The 25245-nt window shown below is 43.1% G+C and overlaps 1 protein-coding gene across 1 annotated transcript in view; it reads left to right on the plus strand.

Annotated features, from left to right (window-relative positions):
* Positions 1 to 22601, plus strand: part of LOC124606612 (troponin C, isoallergen Bla g 6.0101-like) — a 106041-nt gene extending 83440 nt beyond the window's left edge. The window contains exons 5-6 of the mRNA XM_047138597.1: positions 8644 to 8775; positions 22432 to 22601. Of these exons, the coding sequence (XP_046994553.1) occupies positions 8644 to 8775; positions 22432 to 22466 (167 nt within the window). The 3' untranslated portion in view covers positions 22467 to 22601. The remainder of the gene's footprint in view (positions 1 to 8643; positions 8776 to 22431) is intronic.
* The last annotated feature ends 2644 nt before the right edge of the window (positions 22602 to 25245 follow it).

A 25245-nucleotide genomic window follows, 5' to 3' on the forward strand; every position in this document is an offset into this window, starting at 1 on the left:
ATGGATCGACGACCATCCAGCCCTTGTCAATCGCACTGGTGGAGGAATGCAACGGCCTACCCCAAGAACTCCTAACTAAGCCTGTGCCCAGCACGAAGAGCACAATGCGGAGCATGAATTGCCGGCAGTGGCGACCAAACTCCCTATTAAAAACAGTGCCCCACCTTTGGTAATATCACTCCCCATATGCATCTCTCCAAATAAACGGAAATGTGATGTAGAGCCATAAATCTGTGGATGTCGTTAATTCAATCGTTACACTAGTTCTTCACTCGAAGACTTGAGAGTTGCTCTCAATTTTAATTTACGATCATCATGATATATGGCTCCATATGACATTTTCGTTTATATGGAGAGATGCATATGGAGTCTCAAGATGGCATGGTGAAATGCTGGAACTTGTAGCCTTGAAAATAAAATTTATAACATCTTAAGAGACACGGCAGTGTGTCAGTTTCATTGACAATGACAGTTACTTAACCAGCCGGTGTCTCATGTCCATGATGGACTTATTTGAACAAGGTGGAACACATCTGACCCACAGATTACGAGGACTGTGTGACCTTTGCGGGAGCATCTGTTACCACATAAATCAGGAAATCTTGCAAGAAAGTGTCCAATCCACGCCAAGCAGAATCGTTGCTGTATTGCTTTCCAAAAGCGAACCAGCTAACTTTTCCTAAGGTGGGTGTAAAATTTTGTATCGTCAGTGCAAATTACTAAGCCAGCAGAAGCAACTGCTAAAAAATTGAATATTTAAAGGATGAAAACAGGATGACGAGTACGTGTTTGTTTAGAAGCCTCAGTAAAACGTTAAATATTTGTTACTTGTCGAGGAGATCTAACTGAGGGGGGTATTTCCACCATGACGTGCATCAAGATCAGCAGATACGTTTAAGGTGCAATAGAGCAGCAAGTAGCCCAGTCAACTGCGTGGTCGTTTGACACGCTGCATCACAAACGCCTACTTGCCCGCTTTTTCTAGCGGCTCTGGACAGCACGGAGGCACTTGTTTGTGACAGCAGCTTCCCCGACCCTCGTTAAAGCGCCGGGCAGGAAACGCTAAATGACTTGCGACGTCGGTGCCGAAGCCAGCAAGTAACCGGCGCGCCACTTCCAGCTGTCAGCAGCAGACGTGTTGCAACCAGCGCTTCTTGCAGCTCCCCAGGGGCGACAGGGGATCCTCATCAGACGACGAACCGTGCGCCCGCTTCTGTTTTACATCTCTTATTTTGACAGGAAATAATTCGTCTCTTGTCCATTGATGACTAAGAAGTCTACAAACGCCTTCCTATACGAACAACAAGTTATTTTAATTCTTTCAACTTCTCCGCAGTAACAGGTATCTTAGCACCACTCGATATTTCATGTGGTTTGGCTATACGTTTTCGCTGGAGACCAAAGATTTCCAGTTAGTCAAGAAAATTGCATTTGAAGGCCACTTTAGTACATTTTTTTAATAATTCGAAATCTACGGTCTCTACCGAAAACGCATCCCAGTACAAAATTTAACTACATTAAATTTCCTACAGAAAGTCGTGTTCATTTTTCTGTAGGACTACCTGTTTACACAATCAGGCAACTGAATATGTAAATATTTCTTGTTGTTTTTGAAGGCGTTGCAGGTTGCATAACAGCCATAGGTAGGTGCAGCTAAATCATTGTGGGTAATAACAACCTGTGGAAAAGCATGTATGAAAGTGAGAAGTCTCTACAACAAAAAATTAAGGCATTATAATAGAATTCTAAGATAAGAAGTCATTTATGGGTCGGAAACACGACTTTTATTTGGAAGCAAAATGATATTAGAAGATTTGGAAAAGAAAGGGAGCAGAATTTTGTGAAAAATATTTTCTACTCAAGAACAAAGATGGCAACTGGGTTTTTGAGACAAAGTAAGGAAATATACTTATTCCATGCGATTGCAGTCTTGCTCGGCATATTCCACTGATAAATTCTTCTCGTGATTCCTTAACTGCGGGTGAACACAACGTATTATTCTTACTACTCTCTTTTGTGCAATCAATAATTTCTTTCTGAGTGAAGACTTATCCCAGAAAATTATTTCTTAAGACGCTATTGAGTGGAAGTATCAAAAATATGTCAGGGGAATGAGAAGGTAAGAGTAGGAGACGAGGTACTGGCGGAAGTAAAGCTGTGAGGACGGGTCGTGAGTCGTGCTTGGGTAGCTCAGATGGTAGAGCACTTGTCCGCGAAACGCGAAGGTCCCGAGTTCGAGTCTCGGTCCGGCACACAGTTTCAATCTGTCAGGGAGTTTTACGTCAGAGGGTTGATTCGTTTGTTTACTGAGCTTGACTCAGGATCCTTCCTTCACAGCTTTACTTCCGCCTGTAGCTCAACTCCTATCTTACAGTTTTGTATAAATTATTCAGCACAACTTTTTGCACAATTCTATAAAACTTAAACTTTTCTAAGAGCGTCATACGATATACGCAATCAAACACCTTGTAACGATAAAAAATTTACCAACTGGCAATGCTTTAATATTGGTGTTATCCTATTATAGAGGAAAAGGTATCCCATCTACATCTTGTCTTGAGCCAAACTCTTCATCTCAGAGCAGCAGTTATACCCAAGTCCTCAGTATTTGCTAGCTATGTTGCAGTCTCTATCTTCCTATCTCAGGAGCTGCTCTAGTACTACAGAAGTTATTTTCTGAGGTCTTAACACATACCACATCATCGTGTGCCTCTTCCAGCCAATCTTTTCCACATATTCCATTCCTAGCCGATTCTGCAGAGATGTCACTATCACATCCAAACGGATAGACAACCTGTTATTCTTCTGCATTCTTCGTTTTCATTTCGTACACCGAGCGAGGTGGCGCAGTGGTTAGCACACTGGACTCGCATTCGGGAGGACGACGGTTCAATCCCGTCTCCGGCCATCCTGATTTAGGGTTTCCGTGATTTCCCTAAATCGCTTCAGGCAAATGCCGGGATGGTTCCTTTGAAAGGGCACGGCCGATTTCCTTCCCCATCCTTCCCTCACCCGAGCTTGCGCTCCGTCTCTAATGACCTCGTTGTCGACGAGACGTTAAACACTAATCTCCTCCTCCTCCTCCTCCATTTCGTACTTCCCACTCCAATTTTACCAATATACGCACCTTAGCGCATGCTCCTAAGTAGCTCAGTGGTTAAATGGTACCCTACATCGTCGGTGAGTCCTAGGATTCTTAACTGTAACTTATCAATACTTTCACCTCTGGCATACTTTATTAATATGATTAATGTTGGCTCCACGCTAACTGTGGGTTGCTCTAAAGTGTATGATTAGTTTATTGGAGGCAGGAAGGCTAAGCAATATCACATCTATGAGAAACACGTCAGGAAATTACTAAAATCTTGATGGTGAAGATAAACATAAATTAAGTTATGTAAATGCACCTCTGAACCCCAGATACCATTTTGTGGCCCTGTAATATACAATTAGGTTACACATACACTACTGGCCATTAAAATTGCTACACCAAGAAGAAATGCAGATGATAAACGGGTATTCATTGGACAAAGATATTATACTAGAACTGACATATGATTACATTTTCACGCAATTTGGGTGCATAGATCCTGAGAAATCAGTATCCAGAAAAACCACCTCTGGCTGTAATAACGGCCTTCATACGCCTGGGCATTGAGTCGAACAGAGCTTGAATGGCGTGTACAGGTACAGCTGCCCATGCAGCTTCAACACGATACAACAGTTCATCGAGAGCAGTGGCTGGCGTATTGTGACGAGCCAGTTGCTCGGCCACCTCTGACCAGACGTTTTCATTTGGTGAGAGATCTGGAGAATGTGCTGGCTAAGACAGCAGTCGAACATTTTCTGTATCCCGAAAGGCCCGCACAGGACTTGCAACATGCGGACGTGCATTATCCTGCTGAAATGTAGGCTTTCGCAGGGATCGAATGAAGGGTAGAGCCACGGGTCGTAACACATCTGAAATGTAACGTCCATTGGTCAAAGTGCCATCAATGCCAACAAGAGGTGACCAAGTCGTGTAGCCAATGGCACCCCATACCATCACGCCGGGTGATACGCCAGTATGGCGATGACGAATACACGCTTCCAATGTGCGTTCACCGCGATATCGTCAAACACGGATGCGACCATCATGATGCTGTAAACAGAAACTAGATTCATCCGAAAAAATGACGTTTTGCCAGTCGTGCACCCAGGTTCGTCGTTAAGTACACCATCGCAGGCGCTCCTGTCTGTGATGCAGAGTCAAGGGTAACCGCAGCCATGGTCTCCGAGCTGCTGCAAACGTCGTGGAACTGTTCGTGTAGGTGGTTGTTGTCTTGCAAACGTCCTCATCTGTTGAATCAGGGATCGAGACGTGGCTGCACGATCCGTTACGGCCATGCGGATAAGATGCCTGTCATCTCGACTGCTAGTGATACGAGGCCGTTGGGATCTAGCGCGGCGTTCCGTATTACCCTCCTGAACCCACCGATTCCATATTCTGCTAACAGTCATTGGATCGCGACCAACGCGAGCAGCAATGTCGGGCTACGATAAACCGCAATCGCGATAGGCTACAATCCGACCTTTATCAAAGTCGGAAACGTGATGGTACGCACATCCCCTCCTTACACGAGGCATCACAACAACGTTTCACCAGGCAGCGCCGGCCAACTGCTGTTTATGTATGAGAAATCGGTTGGAAGCTTTCCTCATGTCAGCACGTTGTAGGTGTCGCCACCGGCGCCAACCTTGTGTGAATGCTCTGAAAAAATAATCATTTGCATACCACAACATCTCCTTCCTGTCGGTTAAATTTCGCGTCTGTAGCAAGCCATCTTCGTGATGTAGCAATTTTAATGTCGTACAGGAAGAATATATGTGATTGGACATGAGTCCAGAAACGCTTTATTTCTATGTTACAGCTTAATTTCCACAATACTTCAACACACTAATCATGGGAAACACACAGGAACTAATGTATCAGCACGATATGTAACGCTTTCCTAAACTAAGTGTTCAAAATGCTCTCCGTTGGCAAGGATACATGTATCAATCCGCTGTCGCATCGAATAACCGAAATGTTGATTTATCCTTGGAGAATTGCGTATTGTTTAACAGCGTCCCACAATAAGGGCACGGGACTCTGTACACCATGTACCGCGGTTTCATACGCAAGAGCTTTCAAATGCCCTCCACAAATAAAACTCTAGTGGTATTAGCTCTGGAGAGCTTGGAGGCCAAGGAACAGATCCAACTCTACCGATCCATCTGTAAAGGAATTTGTTATTTAGAACACTACGAAATGAGGAGGACTTGAATAGTGCATCAAGTTCAAGTTTTGTCAAAGTCGTCAAGGCACATGGGCTAGCAGAACAGGTAGAGGATTATCTAAGCAAGCATGGTAAGTTTCCCCACTGAGCCTGGGTGCAAGAACATAGGACCATAATAGCCATCAACAATGCCGGCGCAAACGATGACAGACAATCTTTGTTGATAACGTGATTGCACAACTTCGTAAATATTGTCTACAGCCCATACGCGCCGGTTGTGGAAATTTACAATCTAATCGGTTGAAACGAAAGCTCATCCGTAAGCAGCACACTTCCTCTAAAGTGAGGGTTGACGCAGTGTTAACGTGTACCCGTGCAGCAAACTCAGCTGCTGCTACTGCCTGAACACGTTGTACATGGCACGCATACAACAGGTGCCCATTTAGAGCTCTCCAGAGAGTCGTGTGGTCGACGTTACTTGTTGAGGCTTACACTGACAGTAGGGTATGTCGCAAACTGTGTGAAGAAGTTCCCCCTCCAGTAGAGGCGTTCCCGTTCATCTAGGAGTCCCCCCATCCCGAGCAGTACGCTTAAATGCCACTTGTTCCGTAAGACGGCAATCAATTGCTTTAAACGTTCTCTCGCCGGGGCACCGTCGCTCTGGAGATCTCTATAAATTCATACGTTGAGCGCCACGGCCATTACCAACTAGTAATCCGGAAAGAAAATGGGCATCTGCTAGATCCGCAATCGAGTACTCTTCCATTGTACTGTACCGAAAACCAAGTCCGTGATGAACACCAAACAGTTGATGCTTGCATAGTCCGTAATGAACACTAAGCAGTTGATGCTATTGTAAGACGTCATGGTCTCCTGACCTTCTTTGCTTACATATTCCGCCCTCACAATCATATTCCGCACATCGAAAAAATGGTTCAAATGGCTCCGAGCACTATGGGACTTAACATCTGAGGTCATCAGTCCCCTAGAACTTAGAACTACTTAAACCTAACTAACCTAAGGACATCACACACATCCATGCCCGAGGCAGATTCCGCACATCAAGACACTTCATTCGAACCCAAACTCTATAAGATAAAATAAATGTTGTATGAATTCATGTAAACGATATGCAAATAATAAGTGCGCACCGGGGTTTAGATACTCGAGGCTGATGTACATACACACATTCAAGACACGATGGTCACAAAAGCTTTTAGTTCAGGAGAGGCAGACCACTCGCCGAGAGGCCGGTCCCTTCAGAGGACGATTCAGCCTATCTACGTCGGACGGCGACCGCCCGTGGAGCGGACAGCGTTTGGCCGAGTGAAAGGGGAGAACGACCCCGTATTTGCCTTAAAAGCAAATTCCGCTACATTGTGTGGGAGCACCCAGCATACGCATTCTTTACAAACATAGCACGTAGTTTCAGAGGTTTTCACTGGGAGACAGCAGAAGGCCAAACGCCGATGCTACAGATTTCCAGATTGGTCGCCTTAAATGAAACGTCATTCTCCCGTTTTAGAAGAGCAATGCTGATTGGTAGACGATATTTCTGACGCCTTGAGCTGAAGGAACAATGGAAGAGACCGAAAGATGTACCCCTTCATGCCTGGCGTGGAGAGGGGCTGTTCCGTTGTCGCCTATGGAGCGAGGAACAAGTCTCTCCTCAGTACTTCGCTGGGAGTGCACCTCTGTCGAGAGCGAATCGGAGTGTGACTCTATACTGAGTCCTTGCGATTAAGGGTTGTTCACTGTGTTGGTCGCCACACTTTTTGTGCGGTGTGAACGGACAGGGTTGTAGTTAGACGCCTGCGAGCGAATTTTTGAGTGGCATCGCGGTGGACTGGTTATCTGACAGGTGTACCATGCCAATAGTTAGACTAGGGGCGAATAGGAGTCCTTGACGTCATCGAGGTATAGGGAGAGTTTGATTGGCGAAGGTCAATCCAGATAGAACGAGAGTTATCTTATTTGTCAGCAGCGAGCGGCACAGACAGCAGTCATCGCAGCTTACGGTATTGTCCGCTACAGCTATTGCGAGCCCCATATTTCCTCCACAACAATACACTTCACTGCATTTCACACGCGACAGCCTCGACCATACCTAGCAACATTCTAACGGATAATTATTCAAGTTGAGTAGGTGCAGCTCTCAGCCATTCCGCCAAGTCAATAACAATCTAAACTTTGTATAGAAATTTCATTAGCGAATTCCATCCTTAAGAGGTAACTTCACATTCAGAAAAGAACCCGGAAAAAACTTGTTCAGTTCATAACTAAAAGTGTCATTGTGATTTCTCAGAAATTTTGCAAAATAAATAATAAGTTTCGTTAGTTTCATGTTTTTCTTACACTAACTAGCACTACTCCAGTACCCAAGTATCCCACTAGTTACATAAGAAATTTTGTGAATTTTTGTGTCTTTTCCTTACAGCGGACGACTCCAGAAGATATTTATTGCTGAAAGTTTTTCAGGCATTTCTCTTTAGAACGTTAGGGGCGTCTGTCTGACTTCCGTAGTAGTGTGGGGGTGGAAATTGCATCTTGCAGGAGCCACAGGGTAAAGGGTACATCTCAGATTAATCCGTTGAGCAGAATGACAGAATAGCACCCACACGCTCACAGAAACTATGTGCTTGATGCTAGTAGAGCAATGTAGTTAGTTCCACGTCAGACAAGCAATGAAATGAGTCATTTGTCAACATTAACTTCTTTCGATTGTAAAAACAATGGCCGTGTAGCTAAGAATTGCGACTCACTGAACATTCAAACCAAACGTCATCAAAAGGGTATTTTGAACATTTAATGTACGGAAACGTTTCCTCTAATGCTGATACGTTATGTTTCTGTGTTTCCCATAATTAGTGTTATTAAGAAGAGAACTAGGAAATAAGTTCTAGCACAGAAATTAAGCGGTTCCTGATCCACATTCATATAACACATTTACTCCTATATGCGTGAGGAATGTTTTCTGAAAGTTTGGCCAAAACTTTTTGTTACACCCTACGCACCTCCGCGCCAGTTCTGCAGAGGAAACCCTCACTAAGTAGGCCTCCTCATTTCTTCTCTTACCAAATCACTACACTTTTTATGCTTCACAAACTGAAACGCAGACAATGATTTATGTGGAACGGGATAGATTCAAACCTGCATGTGCACTAATTATACTTTCCACATAGAAGCATCGCTAATTGACATATTCTAAAGTGTACACAAAATCATTTCCACTCCTGTATCAAAATCACCGAAGATTTCTTGCTTTGGAGGCGGACACCGTCGACCATAGTTAAGTTCAATGAGAGTAACTGTCTTGTCGGTCTTTCGCAAACAAGTTCTTGTCCAGTGAAGCATTCTGAACCGTACTTTTTTGTTTTCTTTGCAGGAAACGGGTACATAACGACGCAGACCCTGCGGGAGATCCTGCGAGAGCTGGACGACAAGATCACCGAGGAGGAGCTCGACATGATGATCGAAGAGATCGACTCGGACGGCTCCGGGACCGTAGACTTCGACGGTACGCACAAACACGTCTCTGGTTCCAAACTAGCGGGGTACAATTCTGGGTAGCAAATAACTGTTACAAGTCTGCCACGAATCAATAACCAGAGTTGTTACCGGCTGGTAATCTAATACCGCTCAGTATCGTGCAAAAATATAAATAAAAATCCGGAGTCAGGCCTTCTGGTCATTCTACGGACATTTTTACTTTGAATATCTCTGACAACACCGAGATGTACGGGGTATTTCAAAAGGATCATCCGACTTCACAAGACAGTATCGAAAGGCGTCAGTCCGTCCAATTTTCAAATTTTTCGTGGTTTTATAAATTCGTCTTTCTAATCAAGGCCGCTAGAGTATCTTTATCTGCCTGCGTCTTATGATATTCTACATGCTACGGAGAAACACCACAATGGGAACAGACAATGAATGTGTTTCATTCTCAGTTTTACAGCAAACTATGCACCTGTAGTCACTTATCTTTAACATGGACAATCGCTGGATCGAATGAATGTTGGCTTAGTGAGAAACGCGTGCCACTGGATGAATTCAGGCGGAAATTCTTGACTGAACTTTGCAGTGAAAGCCCGAGGAATGCGGTTGGATGTGATTTTCGAAGACGGCTCGTATAGCGCAGCTGAGTCGCGACAGTAGCTCTTCCCAAACTTTTTTAAACGTGTGGCGGCGTGCTTGTATCCTCCAGACACAAGAGCCGAATACGCCGTGTTCGAATTTTGGACGTTAATCCGAGTGTAAAATTTTGAGGTGAAAGAACGAAACACTGTCTCTCGTATCATCTGACTGGACAAGGAAACTGCTACCAGCGGCTAATTTATCTTGTCGATTGATCAGTTTCGCCTCCCTCCAAGTTTTTTCGATCTCTGTATGTAGAGCAAAGCAGTTTGGATTTTGAGCAGACGTTACAAGAACGATGACGACGCAACTCGCAGCATAATGTCGGTGCACCGTGGCCACGAGGGCTGCTTCTGGGCGCGGTTGAACGGCGGCTTTCGACGGGAGTCAGTTCAGGTTTGGATCAGGATTCTCGTCGTCTTGCACTTACGCTGTGGCATCGTTGCTATCGATACCATACGAATGATGCAGTCTTGTGAAATTGCATCAACACTTTTGAAACACCTTGGTTTATTGTAACCCGTGAACTTCCCCCACGTCTATCTTTCTGCAGTTAACTGAGATTTACTGTCCCTACACAGCTGTCAGCCACGTAAAGAACTGAGTAGATTGCTTTTGTCTGAAACAAAGTGTCATATCTAAGCTGCAGGAGGGAGAAGTACAGATTTGCCGAGCATGTAGCAGAACGCATAAGGGGAGACCACGAGGATATAAACCAAAATCCCTGTGATTACCGGAGTGGCAGAGGGACAGCTTCAAGGTTAGAGCCAAGCCTTGAAAGTCATTAGAACAGAGACGGACCATAACACATGTAGCAGTTTCCAGAAACGTAAAATTAGTTTTTCATCAGAACGTTAAGGAGCTGAAAAACATGGTGGATGAGCTTCTCGTATCCCTAGAGAATGTGGAACATTTTGAAGTGATTTTCTCTGCCTCTCTGAGCATCATGTAACCACAGGGATAGAGCAAATAAATATAAGGGATTATAGACTAGCATCATTTTCGTGTAGAATGCACGTGGGAAAAGAAGGAATTGCAAATATGTGAAAGTTGGACACAAAGTAAAACATATTGATATAAGCAGTTTCTGTGTCTATCTGAACATAGAAGCCAGTACATATGAGCTGTTACAGAAGAATACTCATCTTGTAATTGGAGCAGACTACAGGTCCTCTCCAGGAAACTTTCAGCTATTTATGAGAAATCACGATTGACCTACCTGCCAGACAAGAAGAAACGGTAATTTTTGGAGATTTCGACGTGAATTTCTTAAGATTCTTACAGGAAAAATGAACTCGAATCATTATTTGAGTGTTGCAATCTGATTACAGTGGTAAATTTCCTAACTCGCGTGCAGCAAGATAGGAGGACTATGACTGATAACATACACTCCTGGAAATGGAAAAAAGAACACATTGACACCGGTGTGTCAGACCCACCATACTTGCTCCGGACACTGCGAGAGGGCTGTACAAGCAATGATCACACGCACGGCACAGCGGACACACCAGGAACCGCGGTGTTGGCCGTCGAATGGCGCTAGCTGCGCAGCATTTGTGCACCGCCGCCGTCAGTGTCAGCCAGTTTGCCGTGGCATACGGAGCTCCATCGCAGTCTTTAACACTGGTAGCATGCCGCGACAGCGTGGACGTGAACCGTATGTGCAGTTGACGGACTTTGAGCGAGGGCGTATAGTGGGCATGCGGGAGGCCGGGTGGACGTACCGCCGAATTGCTCAACACGTGGGGCGTGAGGTCTCCACAGTACATCGATGTTGTCGCCAGTGGTCGGCGGAAGGTGCACGTGCCCGTCGACCTGGGACCGGACCGCAGCGACGCACGGATGCACGCCAAGACCGTAGGATCCTACGCAGTGCCGTAGGGGACCGCACCGCCACTTCCCAGCAAATTAGGCACACTGTTGCTCCTGGGGTATAGGCGAGGACCATTCGCAACCGTCTCCATGAAGCTGGGCTACGGTCCCGCACACCGTTAGGCCGTGTTCCGCTCACGCCCCAACATCGTGCAGCCCGCCTCCAGTGGTGTCGCGACAGGCGTGAATGGAGGGACGAATGGAGACGTGTCGTCTTCAGCGATGAGAGTCGCTTCTGCCTTGGTGCCAATGATGGTCGTATGCGTGTTTGGCGCCGTGCAGGTGAGCGCCACGATCAGGACTGCATACGACCGAGGCACACAGGGCCAACACCCGGCATCATGGTGTGGGGAGTGATCTCCTACACTGGCCGTACACCACTGGTGATCGTCGAGGGGACACTGAATAGTGCACGGTACATCCAAACCGTCATCGAACCCATCGTTCTACCATTCCTAGACCGGCAAGGGAACTTGCTGTTCCAACAGGACAATGCACGTCCGCATGTATCCCGTGCCACCCAACGTGCTCTAGAAGGTGTAAGTCAACTACCCTGGCCAGCAAGATCTCCGGATCTGTCCCCCATTGAGCATGTTTGGGACTGGATGAAGCGTCGTCTCACGCGGTCTGCACGTCCAGCACGAACGCTGGTCCAACTGAGGCGCCAGGTGGAAGTGGCATGGCAAGCCGTTCCACAGGACTACATCCAGCATCTCTACGATCGTCTCCATGGGAGAATAGCAGCCTGCATTGCTGCGAAAGGTGGATATACACTGTACTAGTGCCGACATTGTGCATGCTCTGTTGACTGTGTCTATGTGCCTGTGGTTCTGTCAGTGTGATCATGTGATGTATCTGACCCCAGGAATGTGTCAATAAAGTTTCCCCTTCCTGGGACAATGAATTCACGGTGTTCTTATTTCAATTTCCAGGAGTGTATTTATAGACAGTGTCCACGCTGAAACAATTAACTTGTACCCAATTGTTAATGACTACATGATCACAATAAATGAAAATAAACAATCAACCACCTTACTTGCCTGGACAGCCGCGTGTATTAGCTCGCTGTATCCGGGATTCGGGCAGGCGTGCCGGAAACGAATCGAATCCACGCGGTTAATTAACGACGACGGTCGGTGTGTTGGCCAACGTGGACGTGATTTTCAGATAGTTTTTCACATCCCACTAGGTACCAAAGGCTGGTACCAAAGTGCCACCTCAGTTACACGGAAAACTTAAGAAAAGGTTCGCACATTTTCACATGGATAACACTAGATGTAGACATTTCGGGTGTGTGTGTGGGGGGGGGGGGGGGGAGGTGTATCGGGTGGTGACATGAAGGGCATCTGGCCATCCATTAAATAAACCATGCCAGTTCCGAAATAAACATACCGACCCTGCGTAAATGTGGGACAAAGGCAAAGAAAAAGAAAAAAAGGAAAGGTAGTGTATTACAGTTCTGAGGCATGTTTATACAAAGCAGTGTAACTTATTTACGAGAAATGTGTACAATATTTTAAGTATAAGTTAAAAGAGGTAGTATAGGATGAGGTATATACGAAATTAAATAAATTCTGTAGTAAATTCGTGGCAGTATTTGAAAGTAGTTTTGCTAAAATATTATTCAGAAAGTACATTAAGAAGGAAGTGAGCTTGGATAACTAAAAAGATGAAAATCGGACGTAAGAGCAAAAGGGAAATTTGTATAGAGACTGGAATAAGTCAAGATTCGACGTTACTTGCATTCTACAAAAATACTGTAATATTTTAAGGAAAGTCATTAAAATGTCCAGAAATATGCACATTTTGACAGAAATTAATAATGCAAATAATAAGATTAAAACTATGTGCGATATTGTGAAACAGGAGACAGAACAACCAGTCAGTGTAAGGCGTGCAACAATTCAGCTAAAAGACGATGTTGTGTATTGTAACTCACAAGTTGCATGTATTCTTAACAGTCACTTTAGAAAGATAACAGCAAAATAGGATAAAATGGTTCAGCTGAAGAAGGAAGAGAATATATTAAAAATATCGCTCCACAAAACTTTAAGCAACCAGAATAGCACCAACATTCCTCACTGACATTAACAGTATTATAAAAACTTTAAAAAACAAAAGATCTATGGTGCTGATGGGATTTCAAACAGAACTCTGAAAAAGCTGTTCTACCGTAACAAGTAATATCATTAGTAATACATGTTACGTGTCATTGGAACAGGGAATTTTCCCAGATGGATTAATATATGCAATAATCAAACCTCTTTGTAATAAAAGTTACAAGACAAAATGCCGCCAGTTTGTATGTTACGTGGTCTTTCCAAGGCGTTTGGTTGCATGGATCACGTTACTCTCTCAGAAAAAAGCGTTATGGGATTGAAGACTTTCCACACAACTGATTTCTAGCATGCTTGACAAATAGAATGCAAAAAGCTGTGCTTTAAAGTTTAAAAATTGCTGAAAGGAGACAAAATTTCAGTGACGAGAAATAACGAAGGAAGTCCCACAAGGCTTAATGACGGGTCCAATCCTATTTCTTAGATGTGGAATGACTTTCCACTTAACATTCATCAAGCAGTAATAGTACTTTTTGCATTACAAGCAATCCCATTAGAGAAAAGAAACAAAAGAGACTGTTAATGATGTTTTTCGAAGAATTATTAAATAGTTCTCGGAAAATGGATCAACCCTCAATTTTGAGAAAACACGCTATAGTCAATTCCTTTCAATAAACAGACCCATACCAGCAATTGGTGTAGCACATGAACAAGAGTCAGTAAACAAGGTACAATGCTCAAATGTTTCGGTGTTTGTACTGATGAAGTCTTGGACTTAAAGAACCATATTACTGAGCTGGTCAAATAATGAAGTTCAAGTACTTTTCCTCTTCGTATAGTTGCTAGTCTCAGAAACAAACGAATCAGCCTCCTGACTTAGTTTGCATATTTCCACTCAAATGTTTTATGGAATAATTTTCCGAGGTACTACATTACTTAGAAAGTTTTGAATGTACAAAAGCAAGCAGTAAGAATAATTTGTAGTGTTCAATTGTTGTCGTCATGTGCGCACCTCTTGGAGGAGTTAGGGATTTCAACTGCGCTTCGTCATAAATGACCCATCAGTATTTGAGATGAATAATGATACCCATACCTACATCAAAAGAGGAAAAAATGACCTTTACTGTCCATTACTAAAGCTATCGTTGGCTTACAAAGGAATTAAATATGCAGTAGCAAAAATTTTTGACCATTTGCCCAATACCATAAAATGTCCAACAGGTAGCAAAGCTAGCTTTAAATCAAAACTAAATTCATTTCTCCTAGACAATTACTTCTATGTACGGAACATGTAATTAACTGACAGTTTCGTCGATTAACACATCTATATTCCACTACTCAGCCTTGGCATATTATTACTCTGCACTTTCTGTCAATTGTCCGTGTCCACGTGACGTTTTTCCACTTTCTTTTGTCGCTCCTCTGATCGAAACTGATTGAATATTATGCAGACTGCAGCGTTGTAGAAGCTACAGAGCACTGTAGCATATCTTGAGTAAATCGTAGTTTTCTTGTTTAAATTCTACCTTTGTTACATATTGAGACCTCTCTAGCTGTAGTTATTTTCTTGTGAACTATTTTCCACAGCTTTTAAAAACATCGTATTTATTTTGCCTACGAGACATTAGCATGGAATAATGCAACTTTCTATCATTCTTTCTCAAGTTATCAGAAACCCACTATCTTGTACGATGCTTTACCTTTTTTTAAAAAAGTTTATTTACTATTCGTAACTACTAATGTGTTTACTTATGCATTTATTTTACCCCGACAGGGATTTCAGATCTTCTCACACACTTGACCATGAATACGTCGAGAATTTCATCTTTTTCTGATGTGTGTATGAAATGAGTTAGGCATGATAATAATTGTAAATTTATTTAATACCAGTGGACATGTTTACTACAGCAATACCCGCCCTATTAAAACCGCACGACGGCATTTCTCAAAACACAAAGATATTGTTGAATAGAAATGATTATATGCAGAGTGTCCATAATTAAAGTTCCAGCCTGAAAACGCGGTAGAATGACAACCACTGCTGAAATGACATCAAATTTGAACAGCGTATTATTGACGGAGAGGGCACACGTCCTGGAACAAAAAGAAACAGAAAATTAAAGAAATTTTTACCAACAGAGGGCGCTGTAAGTGTCTTAACGTAAATGGGGTGGGCTACAAATGTTAGATGAATCCAGTATGACGGCTGTGGTTTGAATTGCACATTACATCATCAGTACTGTTCAACGTACACGACTGCACAACTTCGACAACAGTTGTGGCACTGTTAGACAGGTCCCTCCACCACGGCAAGGTTGTACCACATCGGATGTGAAAAATCGGTTTTTAACTGTCCACAGGCCAAAAACCGCATAAAAAACAAACTGACTATCGGTCTTAATTGTCCTGGGGCCAAAAAGGGAATAAAAAGCAAAGTGACATAGATTTTCGATTGTACTGGGAAAAAAACTGCATAAGAAGCAAAATGGGATCGCATTCTAACTGTCGTGAGACGGGAGCAATTCATGTTCAGTACGCTATCCGTGTCGTTTTCTGCCACAAGTTGAAATGGAGATATAGCATGCCACACGACACGTCGGAGTGTCTATGCGTTGCGGAATGTAATTTGAGCAGTGAACACATCTTTCAGACAGTCCCACAGCCAGAAGTCGCACGGATTAAGATCAGGCGATATGCACGGCCAGACTGTAAGAAAATGACAGCTGATAATTCTAGGATTTTCGAAATGCCCCTGCAGCGGCCGCTTCACTGGCTATGCAATATGCGGAGGAGCGGCATCTAGCATAAAAATGACCCTGCCCACACATCCAGGCTGTTGCCACACATCCATGCTGTTGAAGCGTTGGAATGACGCTGGTGCACAAAACACTCTCACAGTGTTTACTGGTGACGGTAAGAGTAACAGGACGCACAGCGCGCCTCTCCACGAAAAAATACGGCCCTACGATGAACGATGGCGTCAACACGCACTACACAGCCGCCTTTGCAGAAGGAAGTGGTACCGGTTGATGTTCGTGCGGGTTTTCCGTTGCTCATACTCTGCAATTATAATTAATGACTTTTCCTGGGAGATGAAAATGGGCTTCGCCTGTTCAGAGTGTTCAATGACCATTAATTGTCCACTTCCGTACTAGCAACAAGTTACAGAGCGAACGTTTGGGTTGTCTTTGTAACATGTCAGCAGGAAGCAACTCCCTCAACATGGGAGATTTTGTACGGACAGCAACGCAGGATGTTTCGTAGGATTTTATACAGCGTGCTCACAGGCATGTCCAACTTTCGGGGGATTCATCTCGCTCTGCATGTTTGCACAGCACCGCTCGACCCCTCCTGCAGTGCTGTGGCAACATCTTCGACAGATGTCGGATCGACTGCTTTCCTCCCTCAACCACAATGCTGTTCAAAAGAACCTGTCGTTTCGAATTTTGTAATATTTTTCTCCAGACCCTTAGCAGACATCTGATCAACGCTTTTTTTTATACCCTTGAGCGTCAGTAATTTCTGTAGTTCTACTGGCGCACAGTCACTATTTTGCATGAATGCTTTATCGGCAGTGTGTGATCCTTTATGGAGACATGATGGGTGTCTACGACGCAAACTCAGGGACAGCCGTGTGTCACGTATCTGTTGGGGTGCATATTCTGACGTTTACTACTGTTAAAAGCTTCGCTAAATGTTTTTTGTTCCCTAATTCTTCCCCCCGCGTCAATAACATGCTGATGAAATTTGACGTCATTCTGAGCAGCAGTTCCATTTCCACAACATTTTGAATTTGGATGTTTAATTATGGACACAATGCACTAACAGAAAGAACTGGCAGAACTATAAAAATAATCAAATCTGGCGCTGTCATTTGATCTGGGGAGGAGTGAAAAATACTACAAAAGAGTTAGAAGAAGAGATGAAGAAGGAAAAATAAGCAGCAATAAATGAAAAAGATATAAAGATGGGGAAAGCTGAAAGAGTATTGACATTGGAACACAGATAGAGGTTTGCTGTCGAACAGGAGAAAGACAGCATGGTACACGAGGCCTGACAGAAAAGAAAGGAGACCGCTTTCATTCCTAAGGATCTACTTTACGTGGCTTATTAGTATGCGACGCCTCGCCACTAGGAAAGATCGAACACGACGCAAGTTACAGAAGGACTAGACAGATTGTGCCAATACGTCAACATTCGAAATATATTAGGTCAGTGGCTATTGTCTTCACAGTAGCGCCAATTTCAGCAGACAGACTTATACAGTCTGTCCTCCCACTACGTGGAGGTTACGCAAGAGTTTCTCCGCTGTTTCCCTTCTGAGCTGATCCATTTTGAATGAATTTATCATAATGTGAGGAAGTAACGCGCGGTCGGAAAGAATCGCGCACTAACACATCACAATCAACAGCTCTTCCTCGTAGAGTTTATACCGACAGGGAAGCTATGCCAATGATGAAAGGAAACGTTTTGTCTCCAGTTGAATGCGTTGTCAGTCACATGCGCGCTAAACTACGATATAAATGTCCAAACGTACTTTTGGATGCTTTACGCCCTGTAGTTTGGTCGATAGTTGATAGTTGCCAAGTAGTGGAGACCAGAGCCGACATACCACGCAATACAGACACCAACGTTTTCTCAGCTGAATAGCGCTGAAGTCTGTGGGAGACGGACAGTCCCAGAAGTAGGGAGCACAGGCAAGGAGCTAATTTAAGCGAGAGTCTTATTGTGACGATAAAAATTACTTTTATTGAACTTTGATCTTACTTTTATGTAGGTTTAAATTAATTGTAAACGTTTCAATACGTTGTAACGGTAATGACTAAAATATACGTGGATAGTAAATTTTCTAGTTTTGTTTTTGAGTATGTGTTTTGTAACTTTTCGAGTATTAACAAAGCAATTAAAGTTTGATCACCGCCGTGATGTCTGAATGAAGTACGACTGACAGAAGAAAACGGAACAATAACAGCAGGGTGTCGACGTTTCCCCATACTCTAAACTTCAGAAAAAAAGGTGTTCATGTGTAAGTAAATTCTTATATCTTAATTTTCCTTTGCTCTAAACTTAAGGAAAAAGTTGTTAGCTCTTAATTACGGTTTCAGATTATATCGTTACAGGTCGAGATTGATCTATGAGGTCTTGAATATCTTATTTGTATCTGTCAGTTGGTATGGAGAAATTGAGATTTCTGGAATTTCTTTATATAGCTTTGCTTCCCGACGCTATGCAAAACTGTTATTTAGTTAGTGCGATTTGCGATTTTCTGATTACCGTTTAAATATAATGACGATAAATGTTTGAGGTCATTTGGAATAATATTTTAATAACTATGTAGATGACGTGACGTCATTCTTTTACTCCTAGAAAAAAAGTGTGTTAATTGTGCGCTTATGAACGGTCAGTGTCGCGATCTGTGATTACGATTCGAGAAATAATTGATTTGACGAAGTTCAATTGCACACAATCGCGTGGGGCGAATTATGAGTTTTGAAATGATTATAAATGTATGCAGGTCAATTTCGTGACGGGTAAGTAAGCGTTGCGAGTGTGTCGCCGTATCAAGACTCCTTTTGCGCCACCGATGGTTTGCTTTAAACTCGCGAAAATACTATTTCCGCGAATTCTTAACTATCACGAAAGGGCAGAATACTTGATGGGTATCCCACTGTTAGTGGGCCATTCTGGAGGACGTAAGTTTGGACAGAATGATCAATTTCAAAATCCAATATAAATCCTGTTGATCGAAGTAGCTCAAACGTGGTTATCAGCAGAAACAGTGTACTACTTTTCATGCACACGTTTACACTCTACATCAAGGTGTGGATGATTTGTGGGTGCGAAATAAACATTTGAAAGCATTTGATTCAATAAAAGGAAAGATATAAAGAAGTTTATTAGTATATTTTGTTATTTCATGAACAGTGATATTTTCTTATAGTGGTGTAAAGCCTTATGTATTATTAATATTGTGACAGACTGGTCGTAAGTGCTCTCGTTACAAGTCGAGTTTTGGGCCTGATTATGAGTAGCTGGTTCTTAGAGTTTCAAAGATAAAGTGAAGAATAAAATCGTACTTAAATAACGCTGCATCGAAACCCACTATACTTTATTAAGCTAGCTATCCTGGAATCAGGCACCGTGGCCGTGTAGTTGTGTGTTGTCAACAACAAATAGGTAAACACAAACATATTCTCATGCTCTGATATCGAAGAGGGAAAGAAGAGACGATAACGACGACATACACGTATACATATACAAACGGTATACGTGGCGCCTTACAATACAACACAACGACGTCACGGTATAACATCAAATTTCAGATGGCGAAGACAAAGGAAAAAACCATAGAGAGCTAAATGAACTGAAGAAACCCTTAAAATAAGGCAGTAAGGTAACTGTAGTCAGGAATATCACTGAACAGCGTGTCAAACGACCTAAACATACCGAGAATTACAGTTTACGATCGATCAAAATCAGATTCAGAGAAGAAACATTTCTTGGCCAGAAGATCTTTTTTTACCCTGAGTAAGAAGGAGAATTAGTCAACCATGTGAGCCGGCCGAAGTGGCCGCGCGGTTCTGGCGCTGCAGTCTGGAACCGCGAGACCGGTACGGTCGCAGGTTCGTGTCCTGCCTCGGGCATGGATGTGTGTGTGTCCTTAGGTTAGTTAGGTTTAAGTAGTTGTAAGTTCTAGGGGACTAATGACCTCAGCAGTTGAGTCCCATAGTGCTCAGAGCCATTTGAACCATTTTTTCAACCATGTGACTACACTGGCATAATTATTCTATGACATTTCTCTGGTTGAGTTACAGCAAAATGCCTATGACCTTGTCGAAACGCTAGGCCTTCATCACAATTTCAATAAAACTAGCAAAAATGGCTGGTGAATGTATTTATAGTTTTAAAAAGAGCAATCCCAAAATTAAGCTTACGAAAACCATCAGCAACACCTATCAGCAGAATTCTAGGTTTCAATAAAACTGAAGTAGATTTATTTTTTTCCGCATTGAACACCCCTGTCGAAAGACGTTCTGTATACGTACTTTGAAACAGGTTAAGGTAATAAAATGATTAGAACAGGAATTTTATTTCGACTGTATTTCATACTGCCGGCATTACGCTGTAACCAACAATTGGCAGACTTAAGGCAATGTTTATACTGTATCGAAGGTATTCTAAATCTTTCTATTTCTCCGGTACAGCTACGCATCTACCTGGCTCACACAGAGTGCCACGAATTATTCCATGTCAGTGACAGATTATAAAAAAAAAAAAAAAAAACGAAAAATTTGTTAATGTGTCGGTATTTTTCCAGCCTCCCCAGCGTCATGTAATCTTCAGACATTCTCATTTCTAATTATTTTTCTTTTTTTTACACACAGTACGCTAATGAAGGTCACTTATGACAGTCCAACAAACACGGTTAACGAAAAAAAAGCACCGAGAAGACAGTCAGGGATTTCCGGCTGCTGCAAGATTCGAGATTTCGGTTAATAACACAATGTTAACATTACACTTGCTTGCAGTTTAATATCTTTGTTATACCACGAAAACCATGGCAGGCTTTGATTTTCCTCACACACAATGCCGGCTGTATTCAACAATGTGCGAATCTCGTAGAACACTCTTTTTAAGTTATCTGAGGAAACAACGGAAAACAGAAATCAAGATGGCTGATGGCTCAAAGCACATCCCTGTACATTTCAAATCCAGTATTCAGCCACAACGCAGCACCGTTCTGCACGAGCCGCACAGAAAGTACTGACAGTAAGTGCTTGAGCTACTACTCAGAATTACTACTGACTGGTCAGCCTATACCCTACATCTGAGCGGCCTAATTTCACACTGAACTGTATGTGTGATAAAACTGTGTGGTACAACGTGTCAATCCACTCCATCATTGTTCTGCCTGCTGTATTTAACCAAATGAACTAGATAAGAAACTGGATACAACGACCCTTATACAGGGTATGACATGAACAGCTGAATGAATTAAAACCTGTGCAAGATGCGCATGGTGAGGGTAGCACGCTTCGTAGCTTTTGGCAGTCATCAAAACCTGATTAAATGCACATCGTGTTTCAGCAGTAATACTGGCTATATCGCTACACAGGCGCAACATTCTTCTCATGCCAGTTCGACTTTGGAAGAAGTCGGAAATTCTCTCTATGACAACGAATGTTGGATTGAAAAACTTTCGAACGACCGCACGAGTTGCCGGCAAGTAGTTCCCATATTCCTCACGATTTTTGCAAACAACTCACAACTTGTAGATAATGTGAGGGATTCCACATAGTTCCTGGCATTCAGTTCGATCACATCCTCTGATGCACCAGTTAAGGCCTCCCAATTTTAATCACAGGGCAACGTATAGTGGCAGCCTACTGGATAGAAGTTTAAGGAGAAACTAAACACGGCAGTCAGCACTTGAATAAATCATAAAAATGAAATGTTAGACAGCTGAATCCACAGTTATAGAGCCATTGGTAGCCACCAGGCCACAACTTTTGTCTTTAAGTTACAGTCAGCTGCGGTGTGAGATAACCTGAGACTTTTTCTAAAGTGATAAAGCAAAAACGTAATTGAAACATCTTTTTTAAAATTGGCTACGCAACTGATCTATATAGATTATCTTCAAGTTTCCGACATGATAGTAATATACCATACACCCATGTGTAACTCAGTGACTTAAATCAGTCACTGAAGTTACTCGAATCTGTTACTTAAGGCACTTGTTTAAGTCTCTTAAGTAAGGCACTTATTCGAGTCCTTTAAGAGTGACTTGACAAAGCCACTTATATCAGTCACTTACGTCACGTAAATAAGTCCCTTCAGTAAGTCGCTAAGTAAGTCATTTAGGTGATTCACTTAAGAAAGTCACTTCAGTAAGACACGTATGTTTGTGACTTCCCTTTGTGATACTCTCTGAAATAGGATATCTGTCCGAAATACTTTCAAATTTTACAAGCTGGCTCTAAGAACTTGATATCTATGAATTTGACGAGTCTTATTTTCGACAAAGTAATGTTGTGCATGTACTGTTGATACAATGATCAGTGTGAGCTTTGGTAAGTGTGTGTTCTGAACTTGTGCCTATCTCGTTGCAGAGTTCATGGAGGTAATGACAGGTGGCGATGACTAGAGAAGACGGTCTCCTCGAACACTGGAGCTTCGTTGCTTTTCCCCAGAGGGCAACATCAACCACCGCAAGTCCTCTGTTGGCCTGTCTGTGTACATCAATAAAAAAATCGTTAATAAATGTTTACAGGAACAAGAATTTATCGAATTCTTATTTATTGAATATGAAAACACTATTCCGAATTTAACTAAACATATTTCAGTAACTAGCTACTACAGAATCCACATCTTAAATTACAAATGTTGATGTGACTAGTTACGTCTACATAAATAAATGAGCTTCTTGTGATATTTTTCTTCTTTGCGCTGGTGCAGGTGGTTTGTCGTTGGCGTTCTCCGACTTTACACTTTAACTATGAAATACAGCACAGTTAAATGGAATAACAGCTACAAACGACTCTAACTATTTAATGCATGTCAGTACAGCGATAATAATTACAGAGAATTTAAAAGAAAGTTAAAAAAATAGCTTTACCAAGTCATAAGGGGTCTGATGACTCCCTTTGGTCATACACACAACATTAACTGATAATCTATTTCACGTCACGCGTTCTGAAGCATACACGTAGTTACCGAGCGGAACGCTTAAGAAATCCGCAAACTGAGTCCTGGAACGGTTTCTGGCAAAGGAGGCTTACACGCAAGGTCTCAGACGACTCCATAGAACGCTATCAGTGTCAGGTACGTAGGTATAGATGACGAAGATGAAAACACTGCATCGTCATGACCAATACGAGCCATCCTATGGTTTGGAAGACGTTAATTTAAAAAAAAAAAAAAAAAGAATGCGAACCTCCATACCATAACGTCGGATTGGTCAGTCTTACTGAAAATCTTCTCGACTTGTGATGACAGAACAACAGTTCTAAATTTTTAACACGCAGAATGCCTTCCGTACGGAGCCCGCCATTTTAGCCTTAAGGCACGGAAGTTCCACTTAGGCGTGGCCCTTCAATGGTGTTGCGCAGTGTATACACGTCTGGCGGCCTGCCATCACAGGGTCAGTCCTGCTTCTTCCTCTGTCCTACTTTCCAAACTTCGCAGAAGCTGTTCTGCATATTTTGCTGGACAAACACTCCTGGAAAAAATATATTCGCAGGCTGAAAAGTCCTGGCAGATTAAAACTGTTTGCGGGGGTGGGACTTCAACTTGCACGAGTACCACTACAGCGAATTATGCAAGACAGCTCTTGTAAAATTCGGAAAACAGGAGGAAGGCAGCGGCAGAATTGAAATTGTGAAGAATTTTCTTGAGTCGTACCTGCATAGCGCCAAATATGAAAAAGAAGAATTTGTATATGTCACTGTTATACACTGAAGAGTCAAAGAAAATGGTACACCTGCCTAATACCGTGTAGGGCCCGCGCGAGCACGCAGAAGTGCCGCAACACGACGTGGCATGGACTCGACTAATGTCTGAAGTAGTGCTGGATGGAACTGACACAGTGAATCCTGCAGGGCTATCCATAAATCCGTAAGAGTACGTTGCAATCCGTAAGAGTACGAAGGCGTGATCTCTCCTGAACCGCGCGTTGCAGGGCATCCCAGATATGCTCAATAATGTTCATGTCTGGGGAATTTGGTGGCCAGCGGAAGTGTTTAAACTCAGAAGAGTTTTCCTGGAGCCACTATGTAGCAATTATGGATGTGTGGGGTGTAGCATTGTTCTGCTGCAATTGCCCAATTCCTTCGGAATGCACAATGGACAACAATGGATGCAGGTCATCAGACAGGATGCTTACGTGCGTGTCACCTGTCAGAGTCGTACCTAGGCTTATCAGAAGTCCCATATCACTCCAACTGCAGACGCTCCACACCATTACAGAGCCTCCACAAGTTTGAATAGTCCCCCGATGACATGCAGGGTCCATGGATTCATCAGGTTGTCTCCATACCCGTACACGTCCGCCTGCTCGATACAATTTGAAACGAGACTCGCCCGACCAGGCAACGAGTTTCCCGTCATCAACAGTCCTATGTCGGTGTTGACGGGCCCAGGCGAGGCGTAAAGCTTTGTGTCGTGCAGTCATCAAGGGTATACGAGGGGGCCTTCGGCTAGGAAAGCCCATATCGACGATGTTTCGTTTAATAGCTCGCACGCTGATACTTGTTGATGGCCCAGGATTCACAAATCTGCAGCTGTTTGCGAAAGGGTTGCACTTCTGTCACGTTGAACGATTCTCTTCAGTCGTCGTTGGTCCTGTTCTTGCAGGATCTTTTTCCGGCCGTAGCGATGTCGGAGATTTGATATTTTACCGGATTCCTTACATTCAAAGTACACTCGTGAAATGGTAATACGGAAAAATCCCCACTTCATCGCTGCCTCGGTGATGCAGTGTGCCATGGTCGTGCACCGACTGTAACACCACGTTCAAACTTACTTAATTCTTGATAATCTGCCATTGTAGCAGCAGTAACCGATCTAACAACTGCGCCAGACACTTGTTTTATATAGGCGTTGCCGACAGCAGCGTTGTGTTCTGCCTGTTTACATAACTCTGTATTTGAATACGCTTGCCCACAGCAATTTCTGTGGCGCTTCCGTGTAAAACCACCGTGAAAATCCTATAAAGATTTGCACAGATGCGTTGCACAGTGTCTTTAGTATACCCGACGATCGCGTCATGTCACACTTTTCAGTTCTCGTCTAAGACTAAGCACGTAAAGAAGTATAGAACAATAGACTGTTCCACCAAGTGTGAAGTGCATAATGTCGTTAGCGTTCTTTACGCTGAGGGAAACCACCTGATTGCATGCAGCCTACGTAAGTAACTGTCATGTTTG

The sequence above is a fragment of the Schistocerca americana genome, chromosome 3 (genome assembly GCF_021461395.2).
Source record: "Schistocerca americana isolate TAMUIC-IGC-003095 chromosome 3, iqSchAmer2.1, whole genome shotgun sequence".
In the NCBI taxonomy this organism is placed as follows: Eukaryota; Metazoa; Arthropoda; class Insecta; order Orthoptera; family Acrididae; genus Schistocerca; species Schistocerca americana.